We start from the raw sequence: 13,464 nt of genomic DNA, 5'->3' as shown, positions 1-13,464 counted from the left end.
TTGAGGTCCATCCATGTTGTCGCAAATGTCAGTATTTCATCTCTTCTTATGGCTGAGTAATACTCCACTGTATATGTACCACATCTTCTTCATCCATCATCTATCATAGGACACTTCAGTCACTTCCATGTCCTGGCCACTGCGAATACGCTATTATGAACATTGGTGTGGAAATATCTTTTTGGATATGAGTTTTCAAGTCTTTGAGGTAAATACACAGTACAGAAATTGCTAGACCATATGGTAGATCAATTCTTAGTGTTTTGTGGAACCTCCATATTGTGTACCATAGTGGTTATACCAATTTGCAGTCCAACGAGCAGTGTATGAGGGTTCCTTTTACTCTGCATCCTCTCCAACATTTCTTATTATTTGTCCTGTTGACTCATGGATATGGACAATAGTCTAGTGGTTAGCAGAGAGTGGGGGGGGGCGGGGGGAGGTAAATGGGATAAAGGGGGTCAAATATGTGGTGACAGAAAGAAATCTAACTGTGGGTAGTGAATACACAAATGCAATATATATATAGATGCCTTACTGTTAAAATGTACAACTGAAACTTACTGGATTTCATTAACCAATGTCACCATAAAAATTATATTAATTTAAAAATAAAAATAAAAATGCTACTCTTCATACATGATGACATTCTTTAACTAAGTTTTTGTGTCAAATTGAGATACTAAGTGTGTCATTAACATAGGAAGAAAGAGTGATAACAAGATTGGAATGAAAATATGACTGTATTTTAGTTATATTTTGGAACAGAGGTAGTACTGAGAGTAAGAAAAAGTCACGCCATCGCCAAAGCAAATCTGATCATTCTAAATGGTTTTTGAAAAATTTATATCAGATAGTGAGGTCTGTCACAAATGATTAGACCATGAACATTGATTTCATAAATCAATTTCCTCCTTTAGTATTTTCTCATGGCAATGTAATTGAAAACCAGATTTTATGGAGAAACTTTCAAAGTTTGCTAGGATCACGAGTCAGAACAGTTTGAAGGAGCCCAGGATACAGAAGAACAAGCCACAGGTGTCACTGATTCTGAGCACGGCGCAGACAAGACCCTAAGTAAGAGCGCCGCCCACTCCTGCAAAGAGCTAGAGAAGTCAGTAGAATCCCTGGAGAAGAGGAATGAACCTTGGAGGTTAATGGAGGACGGCATCAGAAGGAAAAGGGAGAGAGGATGTAGTGGAACACATTATTCTCACAAGTTGAAGGGAACACAAACCAGGAAGCAGCAAAACCTCCCAAGTGGAAAAAGAATTCAGGCAGAACTATGGTTTTCATTCAGCCTCATAAAGAGTGTAGGATAAATTGTCTGCAGGGGCACTGAAGCAAAGAGTACAAATAAGCTTGAAACACTTTGATATTTATATGAAACAGCTGATTGAGAGCTGCACTATCACTGACAGAAAGAGATTTAAAGTCCTAAAGATGCCAGGTTTACTGAATTGAATAAGATTCTCCTTTCTGTTCAGCAATTTATTGTTAATTGGCTTATTACTACTTTCCTCATGTCCTCATGAACAGTCTCATGGCATATGGTATGTCCTGCTTTATAAACTACTTCTCAATTCAAAAACTCAGTGATGCAAACTGTGGTCACATCTATTCAGTCTGACTTCTTTCACTCACTTTTCTAAGCAAAATATTTGCTGTAGCGTCTGATGAAATAGGCATATGGGAAGATCCTTAGGAGGCCTTCGATTCAAGTTGTTCCCATCGAATGTTTAGATGATGCCAGTAAAATCATTGTGGATCAGTTCTCCTCACAAGTTTAGGGGTTCTAATGCCATCCTTCCTCCAGGAGTAGAAGGAATTTGCTCCTGCATGACCGGTCTGTCCTTTACTCTCTAACTCATTATACAAACATTACTAAGCCACGCCATGTGCTAAGAACTGGAAAAAATAAGACTTTAAAGTTTGCAAGCACTTTTGTGTATATTATTATTCCAACTTTAAAATAAACTCACGAAGTAGATGATCATGTCATTTCCATGCTAATGAGTGCTCGGCGGCCACCCCGAGTTACAGGACACTGCCCAAACCTAATGTAGCACACACAGCCTGGTTTAAGCCTCATCTCTGGAATAGCCCTAAGAGCAATTTTTTTGTTGTGGGGCTGTCAGCTGGAAGTTCGCACCTCAGATCCTCGGAGATGGAGGTGTGTGTGGTAAGGTGGAGAGGAGGAACGGCCTTCTCGGGCAGGGCCACTTGTCTTTGGTTTTGGATTTCAAGGTCCCTCTTTCCACCTTGTGAAAGTGCCCCAGGAAGTATAGAGTTACAGGCTCTGAGACGCAGGTCAGACACTAGGAGACCAGATGCTGCCCCTGGAGCAGAGGGCTGTGACACTTTGGAAGGTGGTCCTGTACTTATCTGCCTTCCCATCTGCATGTGAGGTGTCAGGGACTCAGAACCCTCCGTGACTCCTCACACACACTGAGCCCCCTTAAACCTCCACCCCTTTGGACTTGCTGCTGCTCCGGGAGTATCTTCCTCAGTGCCCAGCCACATGGCAAACAGCTGGCTCAAACATCCACTTGGGAATAGGCTTCTTTGTGGGTCTGCTATACCTTATTCTGGCCTCCATTAGAGCTAATTTTACAGCTAGTAAGTTCTAATAGCAGTATGTTCTCACTTCTAGCCATTTGGCTGAGGGTAAGTTGACATCAAAGTATGCATTCGTTTCCATTAAGTATAAAAAAATCACCAAAAATTTGGAATTGGATAGCAAAAGCAAATGGTTAATATTATTTTTAACTCACCAACCCTTGTTCTCATACACGTATCCACTGCATGAGTAAGCAGGGTGCCCAGACCACCTCAGTACATGGAAAACAGAGGAGGAAGAGATCTGTTCTGTGTGTGAGGAATCGTTTTTTTCTGTTCCTTTTTTTCCAAGGTAAATCTGTGAAAACTGTTTTGATCAGTGGTTTTATTTTGGCTAACTCTGGGTGATTGAAATAATGGAAGTTTAATAACTCTTTTTACACTGTAATCTTCAGATGATCATCCTTTGTGGAAATTTTCATTTTGGGGAAGGATGGCACAAAAAGATTCTCTTTGCAACTCAAATCCCATCTTCTCAGAAAGGTCTCCCTTTTCACCCATCTAAAGTTTTGGTCACACTTAATTTTTCTATCCTTTTTCCTTACTTTACTTTTTTTCCTGTGTACTTAAATTGTCCAACCTACTATATATGTTGCTTATTTATCTTGTTATTGTCTGTCTCTTCCACTAAACTTCTAGAAGGATTTTTATCTTTTTTGTTTACTGCTAAATCCCAGGAGCAAAGAAGAATGGCACATAGGTGGTTAGTAAGTATTTGCTACACAAATGAACAGCCCTTTTTTGCATCTAAATGAATGTGCCCCATGGAGGGGCACTGTGTGCATCTTTCCTGTGTCACCCATGCTCCCAGGCTACCCATGGAACTGGGAGGTCCCCGTGTCCACACCTAGAAGCAGGACCCCCACCCAGAGTTCGCAGCTTCAGCCTGGGCGTGGCAATGAGAAGGGAGGTTGTGTGGGACCTGTGCCTGTAGTTAGGTAAGAGAACAACAGCCTGTGCTTTTTTCTACACTTTTTGCCAAGTGCATATTATACCGATCTGAAACATATTACAAAGTTTAATATTTAGTTATAAATTTATTCTTCAACCTACCTTTATGAGTAAATATTTTCCCAAATGTATCTATTATAAACTACTATTTCTGAATAAAAGGAAGAAAGGAGTAAAGCATTGTAGTTAAGTTGTAGAAATTAGAGCCTGATTTTTCTGGGCTGGAGTTCTGATTCTGCAATTCACTAGCTTTGTGACCTTCCCTGCTCTCCTCTTCTGTAAAATGGGAATAATAATAGTGCCTGCCTCATGGAGGACTACGAAAGAGTACACGAAGTGCTTAAAAGAGAGCCTGACACATAATAGCAACTACAGAAGTGTTGGCAATTAAGAGCATTTATCATTATTATTATTCCATCTTGAGTAATTGTCTAGCTAAACCAGTTTGGTTTTATTACTAGTAGTATGTTTTATATTATTACAACTAATAATAATGAATCTGGCATTTTACTAATTAGAACTCCCTCTGGACTGGCATTTGTGCATATAGAGCAAAAAAAGATATTTATAATAGTAAGTCTGAGTCACTGGGAGATCTTAAATTTGCTTCTAAATTATCGAAGTTGCTACAGCTTTGGGGTTGAGTGGATTTTATTGTGAAGAAACTATAAACTACTTTTTTGAAACAATGTCCTCCATAAATAGCAACCTGCAAAACTCCTTCAGTGAGTTTACATTCTTGAGTGCTAGGGATAAGTAGGTACTGGAGACCACAGGTACTGCCCAGTTGGGCCAACTCTGGATGATTTGGGCAAATATACAGGGGCCTCAATGTTGTCTGACTGCTCCAGGCACCGTCTCATCCCAGCGCAACTTTCTTGGGCTCATTTCAAGTTTGACTGTAACCCAGAACCCTCCAGCATGTTTGTTATGCATCATAAGTCAGAAGGTGCTCACTGTCCATCTTTGTTCTTGATTTGTCTCTTCATCATTATTACTTGCATGATAACTTGACTTTGCCTTTGTCATCAACACCTGCAGCGCTTGGAAATGGGATAGGCAAGAAGTTTACAACAGAACAGTAAGGGCCAAATACATGAGAGATTAAGTTAGCAGTGTGAAAGGAAAAAGAATGGAAGAGGAATAAAGTTAACAAAGGCAGGGTGAGTAATGGTAGGCAGAAATAAAGGGAAAAATTTGAACCCTCAGGAGCCAAAAGTTCTAAATACTGATATTTGCATATGCAATATTACTCACCACGTGTTAAGCAACGTGGTGTTAGACGGTTTATGTTCCATTTCTCATATAATCCTCACAACCTGTAAGGAAGTTACTATTCTCTTCCAATTACTAAGATCTGGAGGTTCAGAGAAGTTACCTAAGGTGAGAGAGGTAATATTTAAGGCTTAGATATTTGAGCAAAGCTCTCTCTGAATCCAAACTCTGTGTTCTGTGGCACGTGGAATCAGTTAAACAGCGTAGGCAGAAAACTGAAAAGAAACTTCCCAAACATGTCACTATTCTCAAGAGGTAGAATCATAAGGAATGAGCCATATAGTGCATAAAGAATAGCTTTTTAGAAATGGAAATTTAAATAGAGCAAAATTTTAAATGCTGTAACTCCTGCAGTATTGGAGTTTTATTGGAACATTAGTCACACATGATGTTAAAAATACTGGAGTAAGAACACACGAACTGAAAAATGATAGAAAGACTTTAAAAAGGGATAAATGGGGACAAGTAAGGAGAGGAGAGAAGGGGAATTTAAGACGGGCGTGTATGTGTGTGTGAGAGAGAGCAAGAGCAAGAGAGAGAGAGGAGAGAGAAGAAAGAGTGAGAGAGGAGAGAGAGAGAAAGAAAGAGAAAGAGAAGAAAGACAGAGAGGGAGAGAAAGAGAGAGAGGGAGGTGAGTGGGTGGTGGAAAGGAGGGGAGGAGACAGGCAGTTGTGTGGTAATGATCATTGTAGCTAAAACCGTTTCCATGGCTAGAAGATGAATTTGTAGCTGGGAATTTGTAGCTGGGAGAACAACTTTTCACCCACTCCCTTACTCCACCCAGGGTGGATCTGAATAGAACATTTTGTCCATCTCTGGTCTATTCCACAAAGCATCTAGAGTAAGTGGTCGTTCTCAAACATAAATTCAATTATTTAACTTTTCTGCTTTAAAGCCCTTTGATGGAGTCCCAGGACACTCAGAATAAAACCCAAACTCCAACTCTAATATACTAGGCTCACAAAATCTTCCCCTGCCACCTCTCCGACTTCACCTCTGCTGCCAGCACAGCTGAGACTTGTCCTGTCACAGGATCTTTGCACATGCTAATCCCATTAAGAGAATCTCTTTTCAACATGTGTCAATACTTATGCATGATCATGCCAGAAAGGCCCTCTCTGCCCACCATATCTTAAGTGAGTTTCCTTTGTTGTCTATTATTTCACCATTTTAGTCTTTTTAAAGTGCTTATTGCAGTTGTAACCATGCATATTGTTTGTTCATTGATTTTTGTGGCTATTTTCTTCACTAGATTGTAAGCTTCATGAGGGCAGGTACTATATCTGTTTGCTATCTAGTGATAAAGGACTTATTTAATAAACGCCTGATGAAAATAGAGTCTGCTTATGTTTTCAGGGTGGCACACACCCTACCTCAGAATTGACCTGATCTAAGAAAAAGAAAAGCAGTTAGCACTTGCAAGGCTTTGATGAGGTCTCTGGATGGTCAGATGTGACAACAGGGGTCAGTGAACTCTGTCGCAATAAAAAGAGTATTACTAGGAATTGTCTCTTGCAAAATGTAGATATTTAGGCAAGGTTTCGAAGTGCGAGGGTGAACAGGGAGAACAAGTGTGTCTGCCTCACCATCAAAGGTGGGGTTAAATTGAAGTAAGCGGACTTTGAAAATTGAGTCGCTATCTTTGAATATTGAGGACTTTTTTTCTTGGCTTGTGTTTGCTGTTGTTTTTGTTCTCTTTTGTGTATGCTTGTGAGTTTCTGTATGTGCGCACACAAACACACGGGATCATGAGAGCCACTTGCCTACCGGACAACCAGGAAGAAAGAGAAGCACAACTGGGCTCTCACGAACAGAGAGGCTCTGAGGAGAGCTGGTCCTGGGCTCTCACAGCTGCCTCCCTCCCCCACCCACAAACTCACCCTTCCACATGCTCCCTTGGGCCATTCTACACTAACTCAGGCTCTGAGAAATGTGGTACAGAAGGCTTGGGCCCTATGTGTTTTCCCAACTGGGACAGATCCTAGAAGACAGAATGGTCTAAAGGAAAGTGGGGCCTGCCATGGGTTTGAAGTGGGAGCCCTGTGGGGAAGGCAGACCTCAGGCAGGGCAGCAAGTGTAGAAACTGGTGTTGCTTCTGATGATGCTTCATTTTCTAGTTGTGCTGTTGTTTTTTTTTTTAGGTTGTGAAAATAGTCTAGATATATACAGTGTAAAATATTTTCTCTCATTCTATAAATCCCATCAGGTACCCCCGATCCTCCAACCTAGTCTGTTATATGTGCATAATCTTGTGAAAGTGATGTTGTGGGGGCAAAGAGATATGACCTTCTCCACATCCCTCCTCCGCTGAGCTCAGTGTGATGGTGCAGATTTCCACTGAGGCGGGCGACCTGGAGTTCAGACCTGAGCAGGAAAGTGAGTTGGTTCTATGAGCTGTGTGTGTGGAGGGACATGTAGCTTGGAGAAATGGCAGTTATTTAGGCAGTGGACAAGAGGTAAGATCCCCTGTCCTCCATTCCTGAGGTTGGATCTGTGGCCTGGGAACATGAATATTTCCCAAGCTTTCGGGTGATTGTTTTAACCAGGGTAGTGTGGGACTCACTGCCCCAGAGAGAGGGGATTCTAATAGGGGAGAGGCTAATACTTGGGCCACACATTACTGACCTCACTTCAGAGAGGATGTGCAGAAAAAGGGTGATGGAAAAAGCTTCCTAAGGAGAGAAGATTGTGGAGCATGTCACCGAAGAAGATGAGAAGAACCAGGCTTTCAATGGGCTCTACTTCTTTATTTATAAGCCAGTCTTCTAACCTTTCTGTACTTCTTAAACAACATAAATTCATCTCAAGTTGCACAACCTGTTATCCTGGCAAGTTTGTCATCATATACCCTATTTTCATCTTCGAATGTTGCTGCTAATTCAGCTTAACCTTGAGAGCAAGAACCATCGCATCAGGGGTCGGAGGGGGTGTGTCTGCAGATTTTTAATAATAATTTTATTTTCAGAAGGCTTTATATCTCTTCTAGAGAGTATAAAATCCTTACTTAGAACAGATAATACTCAGATTGTCCTGTTGTGTGGCAAACTCATTTCTTTATTTTTAAATATCACTTCATCCATGTCCTTTCTTCCTCAGTAATCAAAATAACACAAGATGAATCAAAGAGGAAAAGTGATAATATAAATGCCTCTTTAATCCTGTTAGCTTTCACACAACTTTTAATTGGTTATTGTGAATATATACACGTGTATATATATATTCTGAGAATGCATTATGTGTACACACACACACGTTCAGAGTGCCGATAATGATCTAAAATAGCAGAGTTTTTCTAGTCCAGCATTTATACTACATAACACTCCAACACACTACTATGCTTTAAATGGCAGTAGAGGTAAATTTTTCACTAATTATACATTTTAGGGTAGTGACCATCTGCAGTTTTTATAGTGTTTGTGGGCATTATTGATATAGAAGTAGTTCAATGTGGTTTGATTTAAGTGAGACTTAGGGATTAAGAAAAAGGAACCTGATCATCATCACCAGGCCTCGTCTCTCCTAGCGTTTTAAAGTGACAAAGATAAACCTTGTGAAAATGGTGGATTCTTTACCTCATTCCAGTTAGTGGGCAGTGCTGCCAGCCATCAGTCCAAACGGAGTGTGAAGCTCCACCCCAAAAGACCAGCAGATGATCAGGACAAGATAACCTGGTTGCCGTGGGAAGTCACGGCGACGCCGATGCAGGCTGAAACCAGTTCAGCGTTTATGCGGAGGGGGGCATTTCTTTTTCAAATTAAAATTCTTATTTTGCGAAGTTGTAGTTTGCTTTTTTTATTCCTCTCCCCCATGGGCAGCCTGATTTTCTCCACATTCCATGCCTGTGCCCACGTGTGCGCCTCCAAGTCAGAGTGCGTGGCCGACCACAGTACGGTAGCTCCCAGAATCACCAGGCTCCCAGGAGCTACACAGCTTGAGTATAATTTTTAATACAAACCCATGTCCTAGAATTGCAATGCAGAGTATTATCTTCACATACAACAATTATCAGATACATGTAACATTCACAGTGTATATAATAACATATATTAGCAATGTAGTCTCTAAGTTTTGTAACCTAATGAGAGTAAACAAACATCTGACATCTCAGAGCCTTAATATAATTCTGCACTAAAATTATAAAGACTGTGAAACTGAATAAAGAAACATACATGACTGCTAATAGTATACTTAGCTCAGTAAACTTATACTTAGCCAGGAGTTATTGTATAAAACACAACTAAATGAATATTCTCCATATAATTAATTCACATTGATGGAAATTATAGGCATAAAATAAAAACTTCTTGGTGCCTTTTCTGGTTCTTCTCTTAGCAATAGTAACATCAATTACCACAATGAATTCTGCAACTCTAGAACATTATAACATAAGTGGGAAAAATACCTCAGGAGCAAGAAATACATTACAAACTGCATCACAATTAAAAGTTGAACTCTTCCAAAATTTTTCCAAATACAACCTAATTCATCAATAAATGTGATTCTCATTTGTCAATATGACATTAAATAAAACATTTAGCATACTTTTTTCTCTAGTTTTAGAAATATTATACATCAAATCTAAATTGACTCTTTTTTTTTTTCTATTTGGTGTTCCTACTTTATCTTTTAAATATGGAAAATATCTTCTAAATAGCTCAGACTTAATTTTGCTAGTTCCTGCTGACTCAGTTGGTTTCACAGTTTTGTAAGGGAAATGAAACGCAGAGTCCGCAGACAGCACCCACTGCGAGGCCCTCAGGGAACTGCCCCGGTTGTCCAATGGCTGGAATGAACTGATCCACCTTCAAGAAGCCAGCTCCTGATTCGTTAGGTGGTTTGTGTGAAATTATACACCTTGAGGTTTGCACACATTTTTGTCCTCATCAGCTTCTACATTCATAAATGAAAAGCCTCACGAATGGAAAAAGAAATCGCGAAGAAACAGTTCTAACTGGTTGAAAAAAACTAAAAGGTCATTTCTCTCATGAGGCAACTGCTTTATGTGACACTTCCCATAAGGGAAGACCTAAGCTGCAGCAGCGTTCAAGGATTCTTCCATTCTCATCACGATGAAAGGTTTGAAAAAGTAGACCTTTGAGAGGAAATACTACAGACTTCCAAATTGGTGAAGGAACTCCCCGCGTCGCTTGGATACTCGGGGTAGGAGGAACTGGAGGAGATGATATTTTTGAGCCTCTGGAGGGCAATGATTAAAAGCAGAAGTAGAAACGCTAAAAGGCTGAGGAATATGGACACATAGATGTAGACATTTGATAGGTGGCCTGAGGATGGGTCCACCGATGTGGACAGGGATGTGGGAAATAGCTCGAGGAAAGTGCCATTCTCCACATTTCCCGAAAACACAGATGAAGAGTCAGGTTCAGACATCTTTATGAGCGTCAGAGAATGAAAAAGTATATTGCAAGTCAAAGTTTCACACATGGGTTAAAAAAGGACAGAGTCAGCATTTTTCCCCCCTGTATAAGATCAGCAAAAATTTCAGGCAGTTAAATCAGTGGAACAAAAATTCTTGGTTTTCAAACAAAGGTAGCAGGAGATTAGATGTTCATTGATGCTGCAAAACACAAAAACAAAACAAAACAAAAAAAAAACAACTGAGTGCATTATTCAGAAAATATTACATTTAAATCTCATTGCTAGTCTTCATTTCAGAAGGTTTAATTATAAAACCCACAAGGGAGGAAAAAGAATGAAATAACTGCCTCAGGAACAAGTAATGTTTGTGTCTTTACACTATAAATGATGATACAAAAATGAACTTTTATTTTATCTCCATAGTACCCTACGTGCCAGGTTTCTTCAAGGAACTAAAGATAAGATAAAAAGGAAAATACATTTCTGATGTGCTCCATCTGCTGCGACTTCGACAGATGCTCCAAGTGGATGCTTTGAGAATAGGACCAAAAACGTTAGCTCCGAACCTCCCTCCTCCAGTAAATGAATTCTGTGCACCCTCCAGCCCACTAGCACAATCCCCAACCAGAGCTTTCCTCTATCCTGCTTTGGGGAATCATTGCACATATAACTCTGACTTTTTTGTTTTACACAAACCAATAATATAGTCATTTATCATCATTATCAAATATTATGTACTGTATATTATTGTATCATTGTATCATGCTATCATTTACTTGTTTGTTTGTTTGTTTCTATTATGGTGACATTGGTTAACAAAATCCAGTAAATTTCAGGTGTACAATTCAACAATGAGGCATATATACATTGCATTGTGTGTTCACCGCCCATAGTTATATTTCTTCTGTCGCCACATATTTGAGCTCTTTTACCCCATTTACCTCCCTGTCCCCTTCCCCCACTACCCTCTGGTAACCACTAGTCTATTGTCCATGTCTACGAGTTTCTGTTTGTCCTGTTTGTTTGTTGCTTTCGGGTTTACATACCACATATAAATGATATCATGGGGTTTTTAACTTTTTCTGTCTGCCTTATTTTGCTTAGCATGATTATCTTTAGGTCTATCCATGTTGTCACAAATGGCAGTATTTCATCTCTTCTTATGGCTGAGTAATATTCCACTGTATATGTGTACCATAGCTTCTTTATCCAATCATCCACTGTAGGACACTTTGATTGCTTCTATATCCTGGTCACCATGGGAACTTTTATTTTTGCCGAACATTTATAATTTGCTGATTTATTCGTAAAATTGTGCCTTCTTGAGATCAGGGGCCATTTCTATGTATTTATTTTCTTTTAGATACCTACATTCTTTGCAATGCATAGTTTAGTCATTGAATAAGAAAGTTTAGATTAACTTAGAACAAAGGTTAGATTCCCTCTGGATGGTAGAAAGAGCACTAGGTTTACTCACAAGACTCTTAAGTTTGAGGTCTAAATTCTCCTTTATTTTTGAGAAGTTGGGAAAATTTCCTACAGTTGCTCAGCTTCATTTTTCTCATCTGTAAAATGTACGACACCTGCCTTATGTCCTCACTGTGTTATGCAGGTATCATGATAACAGGCATGGAAGTAATGGAAGTACTTAGTGAATTATAAAGGGTTGGGTCGAAATGTGTGTGTGTGTGTGTGTGTGCATGTAAGAGGTGTACAGAAGGAACAATATTCTCCCAGCCAGGAGCAAATTGGACTGAGACAGGCAGGTAGCAATTGAGACAGAGCATGACTCCTCAGGCTCTTGGTGTGCATTCAGCTTGTTACAAACACCCTCTCCTCCATGACTGAAGAAGTCACAGCTGGTTTCTGACTGGGCCCCTATGTGGATGAGGGAAGCCTGAGGATGATTTCTCCCCATAAATGACTCTCTTTCTTCAAGTCCAGAAAAGATGCTCTTTCTAGCTCTTTATAGCATTAGATCATTTTGTTGTAAACTTCTAAATCTCTTTGCATCAGATGTAGTGAAATACAAATGTGGAAACAGCTACTCTGCCCTGGCTTTCTCTTTTCCTAAACTCTGCTCTGTATTCTATCTTGAAAACTTGCCTTTCCCTCTGCTCTCCAAATCTAATTAGATTCGAGGGGCTGACATTGGCTACTGTGGCCAGGGCTGAGCATCACAAGTGATTCCTGGAAAAGAGGGGACACTTCTGAGAGGGCTATCCCTGTCAGGTGTCACACAGGCTCATGATCTCAGTAGGTCACAGGCAGTGTCTTATGTGTAGTTACTAAAATAATTTGACTCTAACTCCTCATTAGGCTTTGCCTGGTGATTTTAATTTCATTAGTCTGCTACAGGCTCCCAACAAGCCTTTAAAAAGAAAGAGAATCACAGTGGAATTGCAAATGCTTTACACTGATTTGGCAATTTTGCCTTTTTATGGCACGTAAGTGTTCATCTTTAGGGAAAAGAGAAATCTAAGAGGCAGCATGAAATATAGGAAAGAAAAGTAGGTAGAACGCTCATGGACTGATTTGAAATATTCCAGACGTTCTGGTAAAACCTCCTAAATCTATGTGAGGAAACTGAGAAAGCTCATGGATTTGACAAAAGAAAGATATCTAATTAGAAAGCAAGCCAGGACTAGGTTTCCACACATCCTCACCCCTTATACCATCTGGTCTTAATTTTCCTGTCTTTCTGGTAGTAAGAATTTTGCATCCTCTTTTCCCAGCATGGGCAAAGAAAAAAGGTGTAGGGATGATGCATTTTGTGTGTCTCTCATACAAACTACTTTGTAAGGCAGGTAGAGCAGAAATTATTCCCATTTTGCCAATGAGAAAACTGAGTTGTAGAAATATTGTGATTTACTCAGGGGTACACAGCTGGACAGTGACAGAGAAGTGACTAGAACCCATGCCTGAACTGTGTTCTTACTTTTTCAACTATGACAGGAAGAGAAAAATTATGAGACTTGGGTAATTAGTTCCTATCTGCCATGTACTTCTGACAAGTTTACCTTGATATTTCAGTTTTCCCATTTGTAAAATGATGCTCATATTTTCTACCTCTACAGGAGATCCTGAGTTAAGATGTGATAACATTTTTATAATCGTACTTAGAAAATTGTAAAAGGCTATCCCAGGTAAAGCACTGGTAGAAAGAGAGTTCTCCCTGAGTGCCCAGGAAGACCAGAGGAACTTGCCAGTCCTACGATTTGAACCTGTGCGAATGTGTGCAGG

At 39.9% G+C, this 13,464-nt stretch overlaps 2 protein-coding genes across 2 annotated transcripts in view; both read right to left on the bottom strand.

Annotated features, from left to right (window-relative positions):
- Positions 1 to 6,779: 6,779 nt before the first annotated feature.
- SERTM1 (serine rich and transmembrane domain containing 1) lies at positions 6,780 to 11,076 on the bottom strand. Its single transcript, XM_036228485.1, has one exon. It carries the CDS (start codon positions 10,285 to 10,287, stop codon positions 9,910 to 9,912), a length of 378 nt encoding a protein of 125 aa, XP_036084378.1. The 5' UTR covers positions 10,288 to 11,076; the 3' UTR covers positions 6,780 to 9,909.
- The window catches only part of LOC107503950, a 160,667-nt gene continuing 157,518 nt past the window's right edge, over positions 10,316 to 13,464 (bottom strand). The window contains 1 exon segment of the mRNA XM_036229003.1: positions 10,316 to 10,420. Coding sequence (XP_036084896.1) covers positions 10,345 to 10,420 — 76 coding nt within the window. The 3' untranslated portion in view covers positions 10,316 to 10,344.

This window comes from Rousettus aegyptiacus, unplaced genomic scaffold, assembly GCF_014176215.1.
Source record: "Rousettus aegyptiacus isolate mRouAeg1 unplaced genomic scaffold, mRouAeg1.p scaffold_m13_p_11, whole genome shotgun sequence".
NCBI classification, from domain to species: Eukaryota; Metazoa; Chordata; class Mammalia; order Chiroptera; family Pteropodidae; genus Rousettus; species Rousettus aegyptiacus.
Note: the sequence above shows the minus strand (reverse complement) of the source record. Positions and strands in the feature narration are given on the sequence as shown.

Coding starts and splice junctions, on each gene's coding strand:
- SERTM1 (XM_036228485.1), bottom strand. CDS start 10,287: ATGTGTGAAACTTTGACTTGCAATATACTTTTTCATTCTCTGACGCTC.